This window comes from Callithrix jacchus, chromosome 16 (genome assembly GCF_049354715.1).
Source record: "Callithrix jacchus isolate 240 chromosome 16, calJac240_pri, whole genome shotgun sequence".
Classification (NCBI taxonomy): domain Eukaryota; kingdom Metazoa; phylum Chordata; class Mammalia; order Primates; family Cebidae; genus Callithrix; species Callithrix jacchus.
The window spans coordinates 40,347,210-40,372,875 of NC_133517.1; the positions used below are offsets into that span (position 1 = coordinate 40,347,210).

Consider the following 25,666-nt stretch of genomic DNA (forward strand, 5'->3'; position numbering starts at 1 on the left):
ATTAAAGTCACTGTGTTGGCCACATAAACTGCTAACTATTGCAACCATAATTCACTGGATGTTGTTTCTGATGTCTGGAACTTTCCAATCTGCCTGGAAAGCCCCTCATCTTTCAAAACCTATCATAAGCATTAGCTCATCCACGGAGCTTTACTCTCCATTTACAGTCCATTCACACAAGGCAGACTTGGTCACGTGCTCGTCTCTGCTTAGCTAGCATGATTCACACACTGCCATTATGGAAGTCGTCTTAGGATTGTCTATAAACCTTCCGTCCTTCCCTCTCAAAAGGTGAGTATGTGCAGGCAGGCACCACGTTTTGGTCATCTCTGTAAACCCCATAGCAGCTATCCGAGCACCTGACACACACTGAAAACACAAATGTTTACTGCTCAGTAAAATTATATGCTTTAATATAGAGCGTATTTTAAATTATAGTGCTTCTGAAAACACAACTTGTTTTATTCAATTAATTGGCAAATATTTGTTGAGAATTTAACTTATAGCAAGTAATTTTTACCTGTCATCTTATTCATTGGCTTGTGTAATCTTTCTTGTTATTCTAGTTTCTGTTTACAGATGAGTGCCTAAACCTTGTTCGCAGGTAACCTGACATTCCTAGTAATTTTTTTCTCTAAAGTCTTATAATTTTTTTAAAAAGCTCATAATTTACTCACCTATTTTCCTGCCTTACTAAGTATATTCAGTGTAGTTAATTTTTTAGGACTTGGTCATTGTCCAGATTTGTTACCAGGTTATTATCTTCTAAAATACACAGCCTCAAACCTGAGATGGGGGAAGACTTCTGGGAGTTCCCCTCTTCAACTGCTGCTTTTGGTTATCTACTGTAAACTGGCTATTCATTTTATACTCAGTGGTTGCTCTTCCCTTACTGAAATAATATTTAGACTACTCAAACTTAATTCAGAAGGATCCCAGAAAATTGCCTAAATGTTTCTTTCTAGTAGCCATAGGGGAATATATAACCTTAATTGGTTTTATAACCTTAATTTGTTTCCAATAATTTACCAGAAAAAAAAAAACAAATCTTCAACCCATGACCCCTCCCAGAAGCAGCAGTGACTGATTTGAGAACTGCTAGAAGAAAGTCCTCCTCCTTCAAAATTACCCACAGTGGGAGTGTCTGAAATTCCATCATTAATGATTCCCTCAAAGAAACAGCATTTCCCAAACCTGACTTCTATTAAGTGAAAACTTTATTAGAGATCCTCCAGCATTGATTTGAATAATTCATAAGAATAATACTTAAATATGTTCAAACCTGAAACTAGATATAATCTTCATTTGCTTCTAATTTTATAGGAGTATAAAGCTAAAACCTATTTTAAAATTTAACCTAAAACTTAAAAATTAATAAGATTAAAACAATCTCAATATGATGCTAATGTCCTGCTGAAAATAAACTTACTAGTCACATCGAGAATATGGAACTGTTTGCTAATGATGACAATCTTTTTGTTTTAGCATAGCTTTATTACCATCTGATTTGTATTTTATATGTTATATTCCTATGTGCCATTTGTATACCATCTATTGTATCTAAGACACCATTTGTTGTAAAACATTCCATTATTTTATGCATGCTTCTCTTAGCCTATCCTAACCTCAGCCTGCAATGACTACTAACAAAAAGCAATGAGGCTTTAACATTTGTGTTCTTCCAGGGAGATTTTTTTCCCTCTTCTTCTTACATACTGCATCTACCACAGAGAAACTCTTTATTGTTAATCTAGAACTAAGAGATGGTCTATACCATCTTCTTCTTGTTTTTTATTCAACAAACATTTGTAAAGTACCTAAAATATGCCAGGCACTGAGCTGGGCACAGAACTCTGAAGGTGGCCGAAGTGTAGTCTCTGCCTGCAGAAGCTTATGCTGTAATAGAGAAAACAGACCCAGACATGGCTGTAAAATGAGAACTGTTAAAGTAGACATCCCTGTATGGGACAAGATACAATTGCAACAAAAAAGACAGGATTATAGATATAGCTGTCCATGGTAGAAGAGAGGAAAGGTGGGAGAAGGAAATACCAAGCTCAAGCTAGATAGACAAGGAGTGGAACAGCATTGCAGCAGGGGAACAGTACACATGGGCAAAGACATGGGCAGAGATAAGAAAAAGGGGAGAAGCTCAAGCTATTTTAAATTACTGATTACAGCAAGAGCTGAAAGAGAGAGAGGGGTTACATATGAAACCAGAGTTAGGCAAAGGTCAATGATATAAGGCCCAGAATGTCCTGGTAAGGAGTTTAGACATTACGCCACAGAAAAGGAGGAGTGGCTGAGGGGCTTCAGTTAGACACACAGCTATATTGAAGAAAAATTGTTTTTATTCCCATTGGCATATACTACTTCAGCAATATGGCAACTTGGTACAAAAAAAAATTAAATTGTTATTGGTAAAATTCCAGTAAGCCATTTCACCCAGAATAAGCAACTATCCTTCTCCCCTTGTCTTCTTGCTGATTGAAGAGCTCCTCTTTGGAACAACACAAATCACAGAATTTAAAATCAGAAGAAAATAAACATTATTTTTTCCCAACCTAGTTATTTCCAGGTTAAGGCAAGATATTTACTTTAGTCCACAGAGCTACAAAAGTGAAAAAGGAATGATCCAAAATTCTTGTCCTTCATTCCAGAATTCCTTCTAGCTGTCCATTTACCAATCTTTGAGACCTCTGATCGAGACGAAATGAAAGTATTCATTTATAACTTTAATGCCCATGTTAATGCTACTGTGTTGTCAAAAATCAGGTTGTTGGAGGTATTTTAAACCATTTTTAAAGGTGCCTGAATTATTTGAGAATATCTCTATCCCATTTATTCTGACCTGTGATAATCCTAAAGGGTTAAATTGTCAAAACAGACTACCTAGGATCACAGATTTTACCTAGCACCAAAATTTATTAATGATTCATTGGATGCAAGCCATCGTCAGAAATAAACAAACATTTATTATGGGAAAAACCACAAATCGTCAGACCCAGCGTCCAAAACAGACCATTTTCTCCTGCAGTTGGCAGATTTTGGTTTTGCATTTATAAGTAAATTTTGAGCATTGTCTGCAAAAACATTTCTCACAAAAGAAAGGCAGTTTGGTTTGGGGACATCTCATTCCACATTATCTTACAGAGCTTACATAGCACCTCTGTCTCCATTCTCCAGCCAGCCTGCCAAATTCCAGGCTTATTTACAAAAAGCAATCTAGACAGACCAGAAATGTCTTGCTAAAAAAAAAAAAAAAATTATCAATAGGGACTCCCTGGTATCTTTCCACTGATAAATACTATGAGATTTATAACAAAGTCTGATGAGGTCATTTTCTCCTTTGCAGGTCTCAGAAAGAGAAAAAATTAGTCAAGGCCGCTTCTTAACGCCTTCCCTTCTTTAAACTTAGCGTCTATGCTTACATCCAAAGTTCAAAATGTAATCAATTATAGGATTACAGGATTATCTGAAAAGTTCCTAAAATGACCCTATACATATTTGACAATCTCTTCAGAATTATTTCTGAAGCAATAATGGAACCAAAACACCCCCTACCATTTGTTAACAAAAACAAATAGCTTTGTGTTTCTAAGCCATGTAAGTCAAATCAGGTATTCAATGAAGTTATTAGGCATATTTATTTTTGATACAATGGTTGAATCTAAAATTAAAACTTCTAATTTATTTTTAAAATCTATAAGGGAACTGTTATTTTGGTAATATGAAATCTAAATTAAAATGCTTTTTTCATAAATACATAAAGTTTTTTTCTGTATTAACTGTAATAAATATAGCTAACATCTTAAAATACATAACTAGTATCTCAAGGAAATTTCCAGATTGCAAAAATACAGATGGCAAGGAGTATTTGATAAGTTGACTCAGGCTGTCCTGGGTGTGGGTATGTGTCTTGATGTATAAAGGCTTTGGTTTTAATTTGAAACTGCAGAAGATAAGTGCTCGCATTAAAAACAGAAAGAAAAACAAGACCTGTTTAATAAAACGTACACCTTTGGTACACTAAAAATCTCTTGCAATAGAATAGAACATCAACAAAGTTTGTCTGGGCTCTGGGTAGAGGGAAAAAAGTTATCTTTAACAAATCTTAGTCTTATACCTACGCCTCACACAGATTTGCCATCAAACTTTACATGCACATACAGAGGAAAAGTAGAATAAGCAGATTTTTGTTTGTTTGTTTGTTTGTTTGTTTGTTTGTTTGTTTAGCTATGTGGAAATCAACCACCACAAGAACAGAAAAAGGAAGCTTAAACATAGGGACCTCACATTGTGGGACTAGAGAAGGGGACTGTGGGGCAGTGAATGCTTTGCTTCATATCCAAAGCCCTCGTGGATCTTTTATTTTTTTTAATCATTTTCACATATTACTTTGCCTAAAATCAGATAGATAAAGATAGGTAGATAGGTAATTAGAAGGAAAGAAAATGCATGAACCAATGTGTTATGTGATCACATTTGAACCATTCAAATCAACTATCCTCTACTTCTAAATTATTCACAAGGGCATTTTGACTTTCTAAAGTTCATAAACAGTGCAAATCACCCAACCAGAAGTAATTTGCTGCTTTTAAGCCAAAGCCCTGGCTAGCTAAGGCGCTGCCTGTAGGAATTAACCAGAACAAAATCCAGATTAAACTAATTGGCTTGTCTACTGAAGAAAAGGAAAACAAAATACATTTCTCTACCTTAAGACACAGTCATAGATACAGAGGGTTTTCAGAACCACCTCAAAGAAGATGTTTAAATCGCTGACAAAAGTCAACAAGGTGAAGCCTATAGGAGAGAACAATGAGAATGAACAAAGTTCTCATCAGAATAAGCAGGGCTCTCAGCCAAATAATCAGCCTCAGCAAACCACAACACAGGTATGTTCTCCACATTCAAAGTAAGCTTTGATTTTCATCATTTCTTATCTGGTAATAGCATTTAATCATTGCTATAATCTATGATTGCTTAGTAGTTTCACCCAGCACCATCTGGTACATGTACTGTGTCGGGCTTATCTTTATTAATTTATATATTCTGTAGATATTTGTTTACAAAATGAATAATAAACGTTTAGGAGATTATATTAAGATTTGGAAAAGCCAAGTAAGACTTCTCATTGCTGATTTTTACTTCTACGATCCTCCGAAATGAAATCATTTCTCAAATATTAAATTGGTTACTTGATTTTCAACAAAGAACGTCAAGTATCCTGGTTAATAAACCACATTTTAACAATAGATTCTCTAGAGCAATAGGAAACCTATTGGCTCTCAGTTGAGAGCAATTTTGCCACTCAAGGGACATTTGGCAAATGTGGAGACATTTTCAGTTGTCACAGTTCCAGGGTGGGGATGTTACTGTCATCTAGTGGGTAAAGTCTGCAGATGCTGCTAAACATCCTATCATGTACAGCACAGCCCTCCACAACATAGAATTATACACTACAAAATTTTAATACTGCCAAAGTGGGAGAACCTTACTCTAAACAAAATGTTGCACAAGTTCCAAGTCTAATCATCTGTAAAATGTATATGATAATTTCTGCTTTTTGTGAGAACTAGAGACAATATATAAAGCACATGGTAGGTACTTTGCAAGTGGCCATTATTATTATAATTAATGATTTGTGTTTCTGTGACAGGTTTAAGTCCAAAGCCATCATTACAAGAGCAATATTTACTTAGAACTATCTAGAGAATAATTTTCATGAATTACTCACTAGAATTATCTAAAAGAGCTACAAAAGATTTTTAGAGCAATAATTATCTTCCCATCTGAAAGAGCTGGATGAGCGATGTCAAGTACCAGCAGGAGTGCTCCTCAGGGACTGGGGGGCATGGTCCAACGGTTCGTGTTTAAATGAGCCTAGAGGATAGACAACACTGAGATTATTTAACATTGGCCATGGAAAACCCTCCTTCCTTTTCTGATTAATGTTGATTGCTTTGCAGTAGAGAGGAGATGAGGAGGATTGTGTTAGTATTGCTTCGTGAGAGTGCCCTTGACTTCTTCCTAATTCTTATGCTGAAATAAATAATCCCACACTAAAAGTTATTTATGTGTTTAAGAACTCATACAGTGTCACAGATATTGAGCTGGCACATCCCTTCAGCTAGTCTTGCTGTATTTTGCTCTGAGAAAGTCACTACATTCATGGTTAACCAGTGGCTACTGTGATTATTTTCCCAAAGAGCACATAAAAACAGCTAACAGCTAATATTTTATTCTCTTGGAGAACATTGTAGCTAACAGCAATTACCATGTGTCAAGCAAGGTGCTAAGCCCTTTTATAGCACTACTGTATTTTAACCTCACAACAGTCACAGGTCCTATTATAATTTGCTGCTTACACAGGTAGCGAATGGCAGAGCCTGGATTGGAACCAAGTCCCATCTGACTTCAGCACCTGAGAGCTAAATCACTAGGCTATACTGCTTCAAAACAGGAGGGATATTAGTTGAGTCAACCCTTTAAGATACTTTGCCTACAGGATTAAAAAAAATGTTAGCGAGAAGGCGAAAAAGAAACTTCTTAAAGAATTGTATTTCCTTTCAAAACAGGAGTGCTGGAGAAGTACTTAGATTAGGTGCAGGTAGGGTACTCCTTAGGTATATCCCATGCCATTCTAACAGACTTAATTTGTGGTATTAATCATGACATCTACTGGCATCACATTATATCTTTTTTTTTATTTGAGACAGAATCTCATTCTGTCACCCAGACTTGACTGCAGTGGTGCAATCTTGATGCACTACAACCTCTGCCTCCTAAGTTCAAATGATCCTCATGCCTCAGCTTCCCAAGAAGCTGGGATTACAGGTGCATACCACCACACTTGGCTCATTTTCTGTATTTTTAGTAGAGATGGGGTTTTGCCACATTGGCCAAGCTGGTATCAAACTCTCGACCTCAGGTGTTCTGCCCACCTCAACCTCGCAAATTGTTGGGATTACAGGCATGGATCCCTGCCACATTGTATCTTAAAACTCATATTTGAAGAATTATTTGCATCTGTTCTTCCAAGAACATGTGAGTATAGGAAAAAATGTTTATCTCCAATTTCAAATATGCCAAATGTTAAAAATGATGGAAAGTTAAAATCCTATTTTCTTTCACGGAATTTGACCTTTTAAATGGCATTTAAACAATAAGCCTTTGAACTATGAATAAATGATTAGTGTCTTATAGAAAATATCTAGGAATAAATATATCAACATATATTGCATTTTTTAAGGAGTCATTTAAAGAGCTCATTTACAAACCAAAATGTCATGGGTAATTCCCACCTGTCCGTGAAAAATAATTCAAGGACTGCAAATCAGTTTAATCTAAACTCTCTCTCTTACCCCAGAATAAGACACTGTTCACATAAATCTACATCTGTATGCACATAAAGACTATAACAGAAATGTTTATGAATAACATTGTCATTGTAACAATGCAGAAAAACTGATTGAAGTCAGAAGGGTTTTTCACTATTTATAAATAGTCCTGGATTTATACCTTTCTAGCTATGTTCATATAAACTAGCCACTCAATTTCATATTCAATAATAATAATATTAATAATAATAGCTGTCTTGCCTAACATATACGGTTATTGGTTATTGTGAGGCTTACGTGAAATCAGCCAATTAATTTATTTTTAGTTTTAAATGCTTCCATGACATACAGAGCTTATAAATAATGTCAAAACTCCATAGCAGGCACACAAGACTCTCAATGTCCTTCTGGTCCCTGCCTACTCTCAAGCCTCATCTACTCATCCTTTGTCCGCTCCTACTGTAGTCTCTCCCCACCTATGTACAGTCACACCTTTGGCTTTTGCTAAACCGGCATCATCTGCCATGTTTTCTAAGTCTTCTCCCTGTGGAAAACAAAAATCTTATCTTCATAAAATCAAGAGTCACTTTCTGTGGAATAGTTTCCTTCCTTTCCCCTCTACTCCAGTAGAATTGACCACTTCGTGTTTATGCGCCACCCTTATCCTCTACAGATGCCGTCTCATCACCTATATTTTTTTGCACTTAACATTTTTGTGTGTTTGTTTCCCTTTCTGGACTGTGCATAGCTTGGGAGTCAATCTTTCTATATTCTAATCTCATATTTTGTTTCCCTCTGTAGGAACATCCTGAGGCATACACTGGCCATGTGTAGTGTGACATAATGACATTTCAAAGCAAAGCTTAGATGATCAGACATATAATGAAGTAGAAGCAGATGAAATCATGGAGAGAAGAAAGATGGCTATGTGTGAATGGGACCAAATTGCCTTCTCTCCATTATTTTGAGTTCTACCACGAAAGACCTAGACCAATGCTAGGCCTATGGGAAGTAAAGAGCAGAACTGAAGACCCATGAGCAAGAGAAACACAGAGGCCACACTGAAAAAAACAGAGGGATCCTGTGACTAACAAGCTGCAGAGGCTGAGGTTGATTATTCAATAGTAGGCCAAGAATGCCCATTTTAAGTGCAAGAATCACTTTTAGTGCCTCATAAACAGTCCATTTTAATGATCTGATTGACAATTGAGTGGAAAATAGTGCTACATTTTACTTTCAACTTCATTTTTATGTAAATTCATCACATACAATCTCTATTTTTTTCTTCAAAGGAAGAAAACAAAAGTGAAGAGAAATCTCTCAAAACCAAGTCGACTCCAGACACGTCTGAAGAGCCACACACCAACATACAAGGTCAGAATGCAATCTCCAAAAAAAACCTAAAAAGTGAAATACGTATTTCTCTGAAATGTGTTGGCCAATGAAACATTTGTCCTTTACTAGGTAAATTATCTAGGGTCACACTGAGGTTATTTGAGGATCTGAATAGTCTCAAAAACTATATATCCTCATTCAGTAACTCATTTGTCCATTCAATAGATGTTTTTTCATTAGCTGCCATGTGCCAGGCACTGTTCTATGGGCTGGAGTTGCAGTGAGCAATGTGGACCGAGTCTGGGGTCACATGGAGCTTGTAGTCTAAAGAAAATGAAACATATAACAGATAAGTAAGCACATTGTGAACAATGTGATTCCAGACATTGACAAGCAATATAAACACATTAAAATGAATGTGGATTGAACACATTTAAAGTTTTAGCATCCACACCTCTGCTCCCTCTTGCTAAACTCTCTCCATTAGAAGGCTCATCTACTCCTAAGGTTACCACACTTGTTTCTACGATGATTCTAAATCCATTTCAGGTCAATTTCTTTTTTAAGATCATCAACAATATTTTCCAACTCACCACTAAATGTACATGCCTGTATATTGTGCTGCATCACAGAGAAAGCATGTCTAAAACTAAATTCCTCATCTTCTCCTACAAATACGCTCCCTCTCCTGATTTTTTTTTTTTTTTTTTTTTTTTTGAGATGGAGTTTCGCTCTTGTTACCCAGGCTGGAGTGCAATGGTGCAATCTCGGATCACCACAACCTCCGCTTCCTGGGTTCAAGCTATTCTCCTGCCTCAGTCTCCTGAGTAGCTGGGACTACAGGCGCACACCACCATGCCCAGCTAATTTTTTTGTACTTTTAGTAGAGACGGAGTTTCACCATGTTCACCAGGATGGTCTTGATCTCTTGACCTCATGATCCACCCACCTTGGCCTCCCAAAGTGCTGGGATTATAGGTGTGAGCCACCTGTGCCCAGCTCTCTCTCCTGATTGACTTCTATCCCTGGTACTATCATTCTTTCAGTCTCCCCAGCTCAAAATATCACTCGGGTTTTATTCCTTTATCTAGGATGTCCTGTAAAGAAAATTAGTCACCAAATCTCCTTTCATAAGGACCCTGTCACCCATTTCCTTTCCTTCCATTCTCAGCAATACTGTCCTGGCTCTGGCCCTTACTCTTGGCTCAGGCCCTTATTAGTAGCTCATGTCTGCACTACTCCCAGGCTAAGTGGTTGCTTTTGGTTAGAACTCTATTTTATCCATCTCTCCCCTTGTTACCCAGCCCAAACACTGTTAGCAGATTATTTTCCATTAACCACCACTCTGATCTCAACCTTTGCTCAAGACGCTTAAGTGCTTATGTATTGCCTGAGGGACAAAATCTAAATTCCTCTACCCAACTTTGTAGAACTTAATGTGATCTATCATCAGCCCCCCTTTCTAGATCTTCTCTCCTACTTCTCCCCAGTAGAAACACTACCTGCCCCAACAAAAAAAATACAAAAATGATAGGTAAATAACAGAACAGAACAGAATGTTTTGTTAAATAATAAAAATAAAACTATTGCCATAAAACTAACACAAATGTTTTACTTTTCATCCATTAGACAAAGCCTGTGTATGATGATTGTTAATGACTTTCTATTTGTACTAAAACAAATATTGGAACTGAGGCACAATTGAGATTTTACTAGCCCAAATGTCCCATCTTTAAGGAAGAAAAATAAGAAATATACAAACATTACAAGCAAGATTATAAATTTAAAAATAAATCACAAGAAATGTTTCAAATAAACAAATTCCTGTCAAGGAATATCCCCACAATAAAAGTACTGGGCCATTATCACAAGTAAACTAACACAGGAACAGAAAACCAAATACTGTATGTTTTCACTTGTGGGAGCTAAACATTGAGTATACATGGACATAAAGATGGGAACAACAGACACCAGGGTCTAGCTGAGGGTAGAGGATGAGAGGAGGGTGAGGACAGAAAAACTACCAATAGGGTATCATGCTTATTACCTGGATGATGAAATAATCTGTATGCCAACCCCCCATGACACAAAATTTGCCTATATAATAAACCTGCACATGTACTCATGAACCTAAAATAAAAGGTTTTTTGAAATTTTCAGTTTTTAAATAATACCAAATTTCAGTACTATCTTACTTTAATTTGGGAATGCTACATTAAACCTGTTGTGTAATAAAGAAAACTTTTTTTTTTTTTTAAGAAAAGGACCACTCAACAAATGGCCCCACTCTCATACTTACCTGTATCTATTTAGGAGAAAAGGAAAGGATCTATATGAAGAAAATAACTGAACTGTACAGAGACATGTAGAATAAACTTAAATAACTGGAGGGAAATATGTGTTCATTTGGGAGGATATTATAAAGATAATGATTTTCCCTAAATTAATTCATATTTTTACTTTTTATAGCCTTCTATCTAGTTACAAATAATTTTTTTTAAAAAGGGAAGAAAATTCACTTTACTTTTCTTGACTTTATTTTCTTATTTTGAAAAACATGTCTGTGTTTTTACTATGCAGTTTAGAATGTAGAGAATACTTGTTCTTACATAGACCAGGTGTTTTTGCCACTATCTTTCTTCTGTATTTTTATCTCAGCCACAAAGATAGGAAAATAGTATCCTCCAAATAGACAATCAGCACTGACTTACCCAAGGATAAAGTGGGGAAATAAATAAACGTTCCACAACACATTTTTCAAAATGAAAGCAATATAATAATACTTCATAACCGATGACTAAAGCTAGACTGTTCAACTGCTAGGTTATCTGATTTAAAATATTTAGGATAATGTTTCACTGAAAGAGGAAAACACTTAATAATCCTAAAACTCGATCTGATCCAAATTCATATATATAAAACTTCCACAAATAGTAAAAATCATATACCAAGAGGACACTGTAAAAAATGTGGTCTTGCCTTTTTTTATCTGTAATTGAAGCCCATTATTCAATCTTCAAAGTTGTTTAAAAGGTGAAGACCCTTTTGAAGATTATACAACAATCTTTAATGCATACACCAAAATGTGATTAACACATGGAAGTACTGAGAAAGAGAGAAACATTCTGATAATTCAAACTACAGTTCTGTTTTTCTGAGTTACTTTGTAATAATAATGGTTTAAATCTACAGTTCTTTGCACAGAAAAATACAACTTTACATAAAACCAAGGATCACACCTTTGAAAAGACAAGTTTATTCTTATCTTTGTTGTACTTTTTCAAAGTGTATTTGTAAGCTTAAATTTTTCATAGCTGGTAATAAACACTCTTTTGTGGAAGTTTCATTTAACAGAGGAGCTATTTGAGTAGAAGGAAAAAGTAGTTTCATTTGAATCTGCACACTTAGCATATCTCCAAAGACTTTAATAGAAATAACAGTTATATTTAAGATATTCTGTCTTGAAAAAGCAAAATTATTAGTGTTTAAAGATAGCCTCTGATATGTGCTTGATATTTTTGTGTTCACTTCAAAACATGCAGGTGCAATGTCATAAAATCTGCAGATGTTGATTTCTGATTATAAAACTCTTATCTTCTGCAGAGCGTGGTTTAATTTATATCTACCATGGAAATGAAGAACACAACATATTTTGGATTCAAATAACTTACTAAGGTCCTCTTTTGATTATGATCATCTTTCTTAGGCATCTACTTCACTTATATTACATTAAACGCTTCTTTAAATAGATATCTAGGTACCAGTAGAGGAAATGTAAGCAAGCAATTTACCTAGTGGTTTACGGTGCTTTCAAGTGATATTATTTGTGTAGAAGTGGGCCAAAGTTGAGTGCCCATTGCTAATACGGTGTGGCAAACCAATTAAAATGCCTATCCAAAGATGTCTACACCATAATCTATAAAATCTAAGAATTTGGTAGCTTACGTGGAAGAAAGTTGCTAATGTTATTAAGGATCTTGAAATTGAAAGATTATCACAGATTATTCAGGTAACCTCAATGGAATCCAGGGGTTCTTATAAGAGTAAAGCAGGAGAGTCAAAGGCAGGAGATGGGATAATGAAAGCAGAGGTGGATTGATGTTCTCTGGAGGTGGGGGAAGGGACCAGGACCCAAGGAGTGCTGCAACCTCTAGAAGCTGGAAAAGACAAGGAAAGGATTCTCTCCTGAAGCCTCCGGGAGAACACAGCCCTTCAAACATGTTTTAGACTTCTGACTTTCAGAACTACAAGACAACGGGCTATGTTGCCTTAAGCCATTACGTTTACAGGAATTAATTACAGCAGCAATGGAAAACTATAATACATACAGTTTTAAGATAATTCCAAATTAAAATATAAAATGCAACCATTTAGAAAATGAAATTGAGTTTTCCTACAATCATGTAAATTCACAGTAAAGATAGTATGCTACATCAAAAAAAAGAGCATTTGAGAATTTGATGCCCCCAAATTCAAATCATAACTCTGTTACCTTCTAACTCTTTAGTTGAGGCATTTAACATCTTTGAGTGTCATTTTGCTCATTTATAAAATAAGAACAATACTGCTATCAGTGTTGGGTTGTGAGTGAGAATTAATTTAGTTAATATATGTAAAGCATTTAGCATGGAGGCTGTGAAATCCCAACTCTGATAGAAGCCAGATAGCATAAATGAGGAGCATTCATTCATGCCCTGTCTGAACAGGTCAGACGCTACTCAGCTCCACCAGTAACTGTCATATGGGGATGTGGGTCAAATGCTGCCAGGTGTTACATTTGTCAAGAGAAACCAGAAACACAAATGTTAATTTGAAAGATCTCAATTTTAGTGTTTAAATATTTATTCTCTTTCTTAAATCACTGGGAACAAAATAACTGAATTCTTATCAAATTCAGTCCACAAGACCATTTTGTGACCTCTAACCACCCATATGGTAGACATGTAATGTCGTCTGTATTTATGAACAATGCAATGCCTGGGCAAAATTCTGAATCTGTCAATGCTTTTAGTGATCCTTTTACTTTTCCATTCCTCTTTACTCATAATCTCCATCCCACTCTTTGTTTTGTAAACAGACTACAAGTAGGGTGGCCTCCCTGAAACTGCTTGCCAAATAGCTTTCCACAGCCAAGACCCCTAAGTTCCAAGTCTAGCACAATTCCAGATCTACAGAGGTGCCCCCAGCCTTGCCCAGGTTTCTATCACCTTTCCAAACTGGCCCAGCCTACATCTCAGCCAACTCTCATTTTGGGCAGCAATCTAAAGCTAAAAACTGCTCTGGAGCTAAATCTGCTCTAAAAATAATAATAAAGCTGGCCAGGCACGGTGGCTCATGCCTATAAATCCCAGTGCTTTGGGAGCCTGTGGCAGGAGAATTTCTTGAGACCAACCTGGGCAACATAATGAGACCTGACCTCTATCCCTCCAAGTTTTTATTCATCAGCTGGGCATGGTAGCATGCACCTATAGTTCCAACTACTTAGAAGAATGACGAGGGAGGATTACTTGAACCCAGGAATTTGTGGTTGCAGTGAGCTACGGCCATGCTACTGCATTGTAGTGTGGCTGACTGAAAGAAACCCTGTCTCTTAAACCATAAATAAAAATATAAAATAAAACCCAGTTTTTCAGAAAAGGTAGTGAGTGTTTAAATAGGAAATCACTCTTCAGTCCTTGGCAATAACAATTAACATATACAATTTAATGTGTCCTACGTGGAATACAGAAACAACTAGGCCGTCTACTGAAATTTATTTTACAAAAAGCAGTAAAGACTTCTCTGTGTAAGACCAGCCAGTTCAATTGGCATGCATAAGAAGTACTACTATGGCTAATTTTAGTTCTATAGTCCATTCCCTGTAACTTTCAGTCGTATTTATCAACCAAAGGATAAGGTGGGAATAGAGACATCCTCCTAAAAAATATATACAACTTTTAATCAAAACTACTCAAGCAGATTTCTCAAAGAATTTAAAATAGAACTACCCTTCTGTACCAGCAATCCCATCACCAGGCATATATCCCAAAGAAAATAAATTGTTCTACCCAAAAGACACATACACTCTTGTATGTTCATTGCTGTGCTATTCACAATAGCAAAGACATGAAATCAACCTAAGTGCCCATCAACAGTGGATTGGATAAAGAAAAGGAGGCACATATATACCATGGAATACCACACAGCCATACAAAAGAATAAAATCATTTCATTTGAAACAACATGGATGCAGATGGAGGCCATTATCCTAAGCAGATTGGTGCAAAAACAGAAAGCCAAACACCACATGCTCTTACTTATAAGTGGGAGCAAAATACTGGGTACTCATGGACATAAGAATGGGAACAATTGACTCTGCAGGCTACTATAGGGGGGAGGGAGGGGGAAATAATTGAAAAACTGTTTCACCTTAGAGAAGATATAAAAAATAAAATAACAACCAAAAAAATTAACTGTTGAGTACTCTGCTCACTATCTGTATGGCAGGATCATCCATATCCCAAACCTCAGCATCATACAGTATACCCATGTAACAAACCCACACATGCACCCCCTGAATCTAAAATTAAAGTTAAAATTTTTTAAAAAGACTAACATATTTATTTCTATCATTCAAATAGAAATAGTCTTATGTGGCAAAAAATCACAAATATCCTTAAAAAGTGATACCTGATATGATAACAAACAAAAGAACTGAGAAATGAATAAAGTTGGCATGACATTTCTGAAAATTTAGCCTAGAAAAAAGATAAATATTACACGCTTTCTAGTTTGAAATGATGAAGAAAATTTCTAACTATGCTGGTTTGTCAAGGGACAGAGACATAATCAGGACTCCCTAAGTGGCAGGGGCTCACTGTAAGAAAACTTATGGATAACTGGAGCTGAAAAGCCATTCAGGGGAGGCTTTCAGACTGAGGCAGCCTAGGAGCTAATTACTTTTTCTCCCTTTCCCTCACCATGAATAGGGCTTCATTTCTCATGACTGCTGTGTTTTCTCTGTGTATCTACTCTGGACTGCTCTCATTTCCATTCACTCATTTTCCAGTCCAAATTCCAAAGGGAGTAGTCTGACTGACTTGGATAACAACCATTTTTCCCCCATTGAACAGAGCCCTTCAGGCCACCATTGGGGTTGCCAGCCAGTGGTGGAGAGGCCATCCTCTTGAGATTAGGCGCCCAGCATGTGCATGATTGGTAACCATTCCTGCATGTAATAGCGCAAAGCTCCCTCACTGAAAAGAGCGAAGTTTGGCATAGAAAGCATACCCTGTTTTAAATATTGAATAGAGAACAGATTCTGACTGATAAAATTACTGTCATTACATGTTTCATAAGCTAAAAACTTAAGAGACCCTAAGCAATGTGGATAGGATGGATTTTCCTTTAAAATGCCTTTTTTGTTGTAGTTTGCATGATTTAAATATATTTGCATAATTCAATTAAACACTGTGCTTTTAGGCTTCTTTCTGCCGAAGAATATAGCTGACTTATGGAAAATTGCATTACAGTTTTCTGCTTCCTGGGCTCTGTTAAGTAAATGAAAGGCAGTGCATCATGCCCCACTTACGTCAGTGCTATGAAGACCTGAAAGAGTTAATGTACCTTTTATTTTATTTTCTTTCTAAGCAATTTACTCCAGTCTGGTTCATGGAATACTTTGTGTTTGCATTTTTCTCAAATGGAGCCTTTATCTAATTCTCACAGAAATTCCCAGGACAAAAGTGTTTTTCATTTTACGGATGAGGAAACTGTTAAAGAAAAGCAGCTCACCCAGAGTCACCTAGAGAATTAGTTATGTAGGCATTACAGGTCTCTGTTCGGTATCCAGCACTGGTAACCCACCACATTCCTTAATACCTATATAAAAAATGTGTTTTCTAGATGAATAGATCTCAGTTTTTAAAAAGTCCCTGAAACCTAACAAGACATTGAGAGAGGACCAGGTTCCTCCATCCTGACATGGTAACCAAGCTACCTTAGATGAATCCGTGTTCTTTTTCGTTTGGTGATTTGCACATTTCTTTACTTGTGATGATGTATCCTACGTCAAAAATCTTCCTAAATACAAAGATCACTTCAGGACTTTAGAGCACTTTAAGGCTGTCTAGAGGACACCTAAGCTTTGACCCCATGCAAAGATCCTATCCTACCTCAGCACAGGCTCCCTTAGCACAGGCTTAGATTGGCTGGAGGCTTCTGAGTACCACCAGCCAACAGGGCCTTTGGCAATCACAAAGCAATGTGGTTTTTGTTTAGACAAGTTGCTAGAATGTTTGAGCGTTTTGCATGTTTGTTTCATTAATTCATTAATAAGTCATTTTTCTGCTTTCTAGACTAATGGAATAAATCTATTTTCTTTTCTATGTAACAGTCTTTCCATGAATTTGAAATAGCTAATCTTAAATCCTTTACCAAAAGAACCTAAGTTCCTCAAAGCATTTCTCATATGAGATGGTTTCCAGAACTCTCATCCATTCTGAGACCTTCTCTGGAATTTTTAGAAATTACATGTATGCATCTTAATATAAAGTATGCCATTTTTCTGTTCTTATGAATGCCATTTTAAAACACTCAGATTCCATTTTATGTGCATTGCTGTAATGCCTGTCAACTTCCTTCACGTTGTTTGATAATCAACAAAAATATAATAAAATTTCAAGTGTGATTAAAATATTGTAATTGAAATTATTCTAAGTACACTGGATAATCCAGCTACTCTGAAATTAACCACAAGCTGAGTGAAAAATACAATCTTAGGCCCTGGAAAATAATCATTAAGCATACGCTTCATAAAACTGTTATTCCTTAACTCCAAATGTTCATTTAGATTAAAACAACAGTATCATTTATGCATCTAATCAAAGTACTCAGTCCTAGTCTTTATTAATGCATCTACATCTACTTAGGTACCGGTGGCTCCTAATAAAAGATTTATTTTTGAGATAGAACCCACATTTATTTGATGTCTTAACAATTAGAAATTTGACCAAAGTAATGTCATCCCACAAACCAAAGATTTCAACCAATGAAGGCATTGTCAAGTCTTGTGCTTTTTAAATATTTATTCGAAATAAGCCAATTGAGTGCCTTTTTAATTTACAACCTTATTCCCATGTTAGGTTCTTTCTTTGAATCCCTGCTTTCCAGCCTTTATGTAATGTCACTGATAAAATGTGGAAGGTTAATGGATTTCCACATCACTTATTTCCTCACCTGAAGAGAGAAGCAGATGTTTCACACCTGCTCATGTCTCCATGTTGTGCTGCTACAAGGCACCAAGGAGATTGGAAGTATATTACACAGGCCCAGTGTCAGATGCTGCCAGGCTCAAGATGGAATCAGCTGGGTGTGTGGACAGCAAACTCAATAGTACTTATTTTTGCACATTCAATAAAAGCAACCATGTCAGAACACTTTGATTCCAGATTTCACTATCTTCCACAGGCACACATTCCAGAGTAGAACTTGACCAAGTGTACTGATGAAATCTGGCAATTGCTATACATTGTGCAAAGAGCCCCATTGGCAGAAAGACTTACACTGCTCAGAAATTGGGAATCCTGCTGTCCATGTGTGAAGCTGGGAAGAAGCACAATGTGCAGTTGACAACACTTTACCCAGATGCCAGAGCAAGATTTGCCTTGTATTTTAGATTTCTCTTTCATGATAAGGATGATGCAAACACTCTGACCATCTGTTTCCACAAACAAATAACATGCTGCATGGATAAAAAGACACCCACACTGAACTATAGTTGACAGGCATTCTTTTGTTTTAAGTCTTCATGGTTTTTTTTTTAAGTTGTTGTTCTGCTTTGAATCCAAGAATAGGACATAACTGATTTCTTATCTTCATCAATAAGCTATTAATGAGGATTTATTTTGTAATTAAATGCTTATCCACAAATCAAATTATGCCAAAATTAATGTATAAATATCCCAGGCTTGTCAAAATAGAGGCAGTGTTATTTTAGAAAGGCTTGGTAATATCTAGATATCTGGTAAGTTACTAAGATCTACCTAGAATTAAATTAATCCAAATGTTATGGTTGTCAAACAAAAATTCTTATTAGGAATGGACAAAAAGAACTATTGCAGAACAGTTGGTCATTCCATTGGTCCTAGCAGAAAAGTTAATACTGAAAATGCAATACATATGCTGTAGCTTGAATGAGAGATGGAGGAGGTATATGATGCATCTTACATCCATGTGGCTTTATGAGAAATGGCCTACCAGGCGCAGTGGCTCACACCAATAATCCTAGCACTTTGGGAAGCTGAGGCAGGCAGATTGCTTGAGCTCAGGAGTTCAAGACCAGCCTGTGCAACATAGCAAAACCACATTTCTACAAAAAATACAAAAATTAACCAGGTGTGGTGGCTCACGCCTGTAGTTCCAGTGATCCATGAAGTAGGAGAATCACTTTAGCCCAGGAGGTCAAGGCTGCAATGAGCTGTGATCATGCCTCGGCACTCCACATTCCAGCCTGGGTGACAGAGTGAGACCATGTCTAAAAATAAAAATAAAAATAAAAAAAATCCACCATAGCCAATAAAAGCCTTTAAGAAATGGTATGCAGATTCTACCTGTTTTACATTCAGGATTTTTTTTTTCCGATTTTTAGTCATATTTCATGTTCTTTACCAATCCTAATTTTCTTTTAGGGTAAGTGCTCCTAGAAACATGTGAGAATACAATGATTCATAACATTTTTCTTGGTCCAGACTCCTTTGGGAAGCTCATGATAACTCTGGATCCTTTCTATGTAATAAAAGGTATATATAACATATGGCTTTAAGGATTTCAAACCAAAAATGCACTAGACATCCATGGCCAGTGATTAAGAATTCTGCTTCTAAATATCATACAGCAATTGTCCAAGTATTTGTGGATATGAAAAAGGATTAGGCTGCCACTTTCACAGACAGCAAAACAAAATGGCAATTTGTCAGAGATCTGATCTATATGATTTTTGTTTTGATTGGGTAGAGAAAAATGAAAAAATATGACTTGACCCAAACAAATAATGCACACAGATCCTTCTCTCCTATTTTCATCAAAAGCTTATTAGTACAAAATGACATATTGAAAGTGCTATTTTTTTATTCTGAAATCTGTTGGATACTGATGAACTCATTAGTGTACCACATGTGCTTGTACAGAAGGGTCCCTATCCTACAACTTTCAATATTTTACCTAAACATAATCTTTACACACAGATTTCAAGGATGTGATTATATTTAGACTTTGTATCCCAAGTAAATTGAGGAACTGTGTTTTTCTTTTTCATTGAAACGTAACAAAAACATAGCTAGTACTGTGTTTTCTATCTTCTAGCCAAAAATACTATAATTCCAAAATAAAAGTAGATAGGTGATGTACAATGAAGAAAACTGTCTTAGGAAATTTGAGAATTTAAGCTTTCTTAGTCTTAAACTTTTAAAAACTTTAAGTAGTAATTCAATTTTATGATTTCCTTTATTACTGAAACTTGTTCCTGAAAAGCTTAATACATTGGAAGATTTTTAGATGGATCTTAGAAATGTTCATATTAAAGGACTGTTATGGTGAAAACTTGTGTAAAGCAATCATCCCCTGGTTTATCACTTCAGTAAATCCAAATTTTCAATACTGGGTTTGCTTAAATCTTTATAATGTATAACGAGAAAATAAGAGTGATGATTTGGGCCTCCATTTTGATATTCTAAGCACAAGACATACAATTAAAAATAAGTTGGAAGCTGGATAATGAATAACCAGTAAATTGTATTTGTTCTTATTTCTTTTCTGCTTCTATGTTTTCTTTTAATATTAAGTAATTTACTTTCTCTAAAATCTTCCCTATAATCCAAATATTTACCAGTAAGTTGATTATTCTCTGGGTAAATTACAATTTAAACTATATTAATTGGATATTGTATTCGTAGTCTTGAGAGAAAGAAATTAATTTCTGTACTGAAAATAAAGCTAGTACACATTAGTTTGTGTTGTTTCTTCAGAAAAAAATTTCACGACTTAAAGATGGGCAAGCCAAGAACAAAAATTTGATTTCATAGAAACAGAGAATGCAAGTGCTAAAATAATGTCAATCACATCACTTTTCTCCATACTTTTCTGAATTTTATGATGTATCGATTTCATCCCAAAATTATGAATACTTTAGCAAAACATGCCTTCTGAATGATGAATTCTTATTCTCAGCTTTGCCAATATCAGAAAGAAATACATCTTGTGAACTCTTCATTATATTATACACCATCTTCAGTTACAGTCATGTGCTGCATAAAGATGTTTCCATCAATAACAGACTGCATAAAAGAGGGTAGTCTCATGAGATTATAATAACATATTTCAAACTGAACCTTTTCCCTTATGTTTACATACACAGACTGACTGACTGACCATTGTGTTAGAATTGCTTAAGGCATTTTGTACAGTAACATACTGCACAGGTTTGTAGCATAGGAGCCTGTTGTTTACAGACTGATTTTCAGTCTTATTAGTGGATCATCATTATCTTCACTCAACAGATAAGCAACCAAGACACTGAAAGGTTAATTCGTTTGCCTATAGTAATAGGGTCAGTTCTCCTAATGTTAGACTACAGAAGATTTGAAGCTATACTGTATAGCCTTGGTGTGTGGTAGGCTATAATATCAGGATTCATACAATACAAGTACACTTTATGATTTTTGTACAATGACTAAGTCACCCAACAATGCATTTTTCAGAATATCTCTCTGTCATTAAATAGCATATGAGCATATTTTTTTCATCGGCCTGAAAGTGTCTACAGGTTAATTCTTCCTGCATAAAGTCCTGCTTTGTTTAGCAGAAGTCCCAGGGGAGGTATTCATGAGAAGACTATTCTAAAAAACAAGCAGCATCTTTGTAGCTCAGGTTGTCAAATATAACTGGGTCAAGAGTAGCATACATTCTTCTATCTATGTGGATTTTTTTTCACAGACAAACTTTCCAAGAAAAATTCCTCCGGAAATCTGACAACAAACCCTGACCCTCAAAATGCAGCAGAACCAACCAGAACAATGCCGGAGGAGAAGGAAGTGGACCCTGGGAAAGAAGGTCCAAACAGGTGAACATTTAGCAAAACACATAACACATGTTAAGAGATATTGCTCAGCCTGCCCTAAAAAGCTCAAATATCCATTCTCCCCTTTAGTTGAATATAAAGCCAGAAAAAAAAATCAATATTCACATAATACAAGAGAACTATATCATAACTAAAAGGTTGGTTCTGTCCAGTTCATCACTGGCCAGGCATGGCCATTAACCAGCGTTTCTAGGCAGCCATTTGGCTATAGGCCAAATCACAACAACAAAAACATTGCTGTTATGTGTATGAATCATTGTATCATCATGGAAACAGCCTATATATTTACTAGGCATGAATTTTTAAAAAGAAATGAAAATTTTTTAAGTTCGCAAAGAAATAGCTATTCCAATTCTGTAAATATATTATTGTTTCCAAAGATTGATTATGATTTCCTTTTATCTACTAAAGAAAGTGTGGCATGCTAACCAGGAATAATTACAGAACTCGGGTATATTTATGCCACTGAAGGAACACACTTTTATAAATACTTCCCATAAAATTATTGGAAATGCCACAAATGAGATGACAATTTAAATGTGAATATTAAATCTGCAACAAATCCCAAGGAGGTCCTTCATTTTGCCACTTCTTGGCATACTAATATGTACCTGCTGATTCACTTTGAATAGCTTAACTATAGTTGATATAACTGCAATATGTTTATGAAACCATAAAAGCACATTCTTCTTATTTAGTAGACAAAAAAAAGCTGTCACTTATAAAGAAGTTAAAAATACCTATTCGTCCATCCCACTCTGCCCCACCCCACCCCACCTTCTCCCTCAGCAGTGCCTCTACTGTGTTAAACTATCTGCTGTCAGTAGAAGTCATCATGATTATCTAGGACCCAGGAAATTGCTGAATAAACAATTGGCATCAGAAAGAAAGAATGCTTTTTCAGTAAACACAAATTTGCCTATATGAAAATAAAAACAAGCTCATTCTATCACACACATACACACAGATATACACACATGTGCACATAAACACAATGTTATTTGACAAAAATAAAACGACATATTATTTTGGCAGAGGGATATTTAAATTCTGAGGTAAGGACTAAAATCTAACAACAGGACAAGTAATTATTTATATTATGACTATTGTTGTTTACAGAATGATTTTAAGTTATCCTCACTCAACAGATAAACAACCCAAGACACTGAAAGGTTAATTCATTTGCTTATAGTAATAGTGTCAGCTCTCCTAATATTAGACTTCAAAAGATTTGAATTCCCAAAGAGAACTTTTACCTCCCTCACATCAATACACTCCTAGCCTTCTAAACTAATCTTCCTTACTAGCATTAATTTTAATATGTTTATTTTTTGTAATAACCCATGGAAATTAATAGATTTCCAAAGGAGTGAAGTTGAAGCCATAATTTTTTGGCAGATAAAGTCTTCTTAATTCGTATTCATTCCTAGTCTTTCTTTCTTTCTTTCTTTCTTTCTTTCTTTCTTTCTTTCTTTCTTTCTTTCTTTCTTTCTTTCTTTCTTTCTTTCTTTCTTTCCCTCCCTCCCTCCCTCCCTCCCTCCCTCCCTCCCTTCCTTCCTTCCTTCCTTTCTTTTTTCTTTCTTTCTCAACAGAGTCTTGCTCTGTCACCAACGGTGGAATGCAGTGGCCCAATCTTGGCTCACTGCAACCTCTACCTCCCAGGTTCAAGCAATTCTCCGGCCTCAGGTTCCCGAGTAGCTGGAACTACAGGCATGCACCACCACGCCCAGCTAATTTTTTGTATTTTTAGTAGAGACAGGGTTTAACTGTGTTAGCTAGGATGGTCTCAATCTCCTCACCTCACGATCTGCCCACCTCGACCTCCCAAAGCTCTGAGATTACAGGCATGAGCCATGGCACCTGGCCCCATTCCTAGTACTTTGAATACTCTTCTGAAATGCGGAAGTGGAAACCTTTCAACTAACCAGAAGTGGGGGTTAAGCAGCATACCTCAAAAACACAAAACTTCTTGACATGCCCTCTAAGGCCCTACCTGGTCTGTCTCTCACCTGATTTTACTTTGTCCTGTCCCAGCACGCAACTTTCCATCCTCTCTGCTCCAGTCACACTTATTCTATTTCAGTCTCTTGTATTTGTCATGTTCCCTCCTGCTGCAGACTTTTGCAAGTGGTACTTCCTCTGCTTGTTCTAGTCTTTCCTCCCAATTCCCTAATTAACTTCTACTCATTCTTCATCTAAGAGTATGATCATTACTTCCTTTGGAAGGCTTTCCCTGATCCTAACTAGACCATGTGCCCCTATTATAAGACCTTTATCACAGCATTTATTGCTGATGCATTTTTTATGATTATCGGCCTGAAAACCCCATCAGTCTCATTCTCTACATTGTGTGCTTCATGATGGCAGGGGCCATGTCTGTTTTTGTTGATGATTAGTATCCCCAGTACCTACATCAATAATGCCTAGCACACGGTAAATACTCAATAAATATTTAACAAATGAATTAATTGATTGATCCAAACGTATTGGGTTTACTTGAACTTCTAGATTTTCAAAACTGTGTAGCTTCTGCAGGAGGAGAGAGCAAGATACAAATGGCTCTCCAAGTCTTGCCATTCTTTCCCGCTCAGAATTTTTGATAAGAGCAGGAATAACCAGTAGCAGATTGCAAAGATAATGAGGAAAAAACATGAGGCTGTAAAGCTCTCAATTCCTTACTTCTCTTCTAACATGGCTTTTCATCACTATCACTCTCCTGAGATGGCAAAATTATTAAATCTAGAACACATTTTTATGGTTACACATGTGGTTTGATTGCACAGACAAATTGCATGTTGCAAGGGTTTGATGTACATGAGCCAGAAAATAAGCACAGTATGCAATAGGTAGTTTTTTTATCCTCAGCCTACTCCTTCCCTCCATCCTCAGTAGGCCCTGATGTCTATTGCTTCCTCCTTTGTGTCTTTGTATGCTCAGTGTTTAGCTACCAGTTGTAAGTGAGAACATGTGGTGTCTGGTTTTCTGTTCCTGTGTTAGTTCACTTAGGATAATGCCTTGAAGCTCCACCCGTGTTGCTGCAAACGACGTAATCTCGTCAGAACACATTTTAGTGTCTTCCTGCTGCAATATAGATAGCTAAGTGGTTTGAGAAGGATTAACAAACTGAGTATACCCGAGTTAGCTTAAAGTTCTTGCTTCCTTATTAGATGGTTGTTCACACATTTTCTCAGGATTTCCAAGCAGTTGCACTGAAAGGACAACTTGAAAGGGGCACTAGAAGCTCCAGTATCACCTTTGACTAAAATTAATGGGAATCTTAACATTCAGTAACATATAGAACTGACCGAAGATTTCTGTTCTGATCTCATGGGCAACAACAGTTCCACATCTAGAATCCTGGAGACAGAGTTTTCATACATCATAAGAAAATATCAATGATATAACAATTATTGAAATTATTACTTCACAATGCTTTTGATAACTAAAAGATCACCTTTGTATTTTCAGTTATTAAATATCAGCATCTTTAACCTTGGGCAAAGTCAGGTTTTAAAAAGCTCTTTCTCTTCAAAAAAATTTAAGTGTTTGATTGATTGCAGGAACTAAATATAGATGCTGTGCAAGTGACTAGTTCTCACCTCAATTTTTTAAACTTAGAAAATTTAAAATAAGGTTTCTTATTCTAAGTGCAATTACCTTATCTTCTTGTCTAAGCTTTGAGCTGAATAGGGATTAATATGTCTGAACTGATCAATAGGTACTGGGGAGAATGCATAGTGTGGATTTTGCTGTCCGTGTGTGAGAAGTGCAGTGTGATATTATTGATTACACCTTTAGTTTCTGTCCTGCTTAAAAGATGGGCAGAAGTGAACACCAAGAGGAGCAGAGATGTAGAGACTATTATGTGTATCTGTTA

The 25,666-nt window shown here is 36.1% G+C and overlaps 1 protein-coding gene across 2 annotated transcripts in view; it reads left to right on the plus strand.

Moving 5' to 3' along the window:
• Positions 1–4,713: 4,713 nt before the first annotated feature.
• Positions 4,714–25,666, plus strand: part of CNGB3 (cyclic nucleotide gated channel subunit beta 3) — a 155,191-nt gene continuing 134,238 nt past the window's right edge. For both annotated transcript variants that reach the window (XM_054246780.2, XM_002759049.6), the window contains exons 1-3: positions 4,714–4,895; positions 8,633–8,714; positions 21,645–21,771. In XM_054246780.2, the coding sequence (XP_054102755.2) occupies positions 4,767–4,895; positions 8,633–8,714; positions 21,645–21,771 (338 nt within the window). In that variant the 5' untranslated portion in view covers positions 4,714–4,766. The remainder of the gene's footprint in view (positions 4,896–8,632; positions 8,715–21,644; positions 21,772–25,666) is intronic.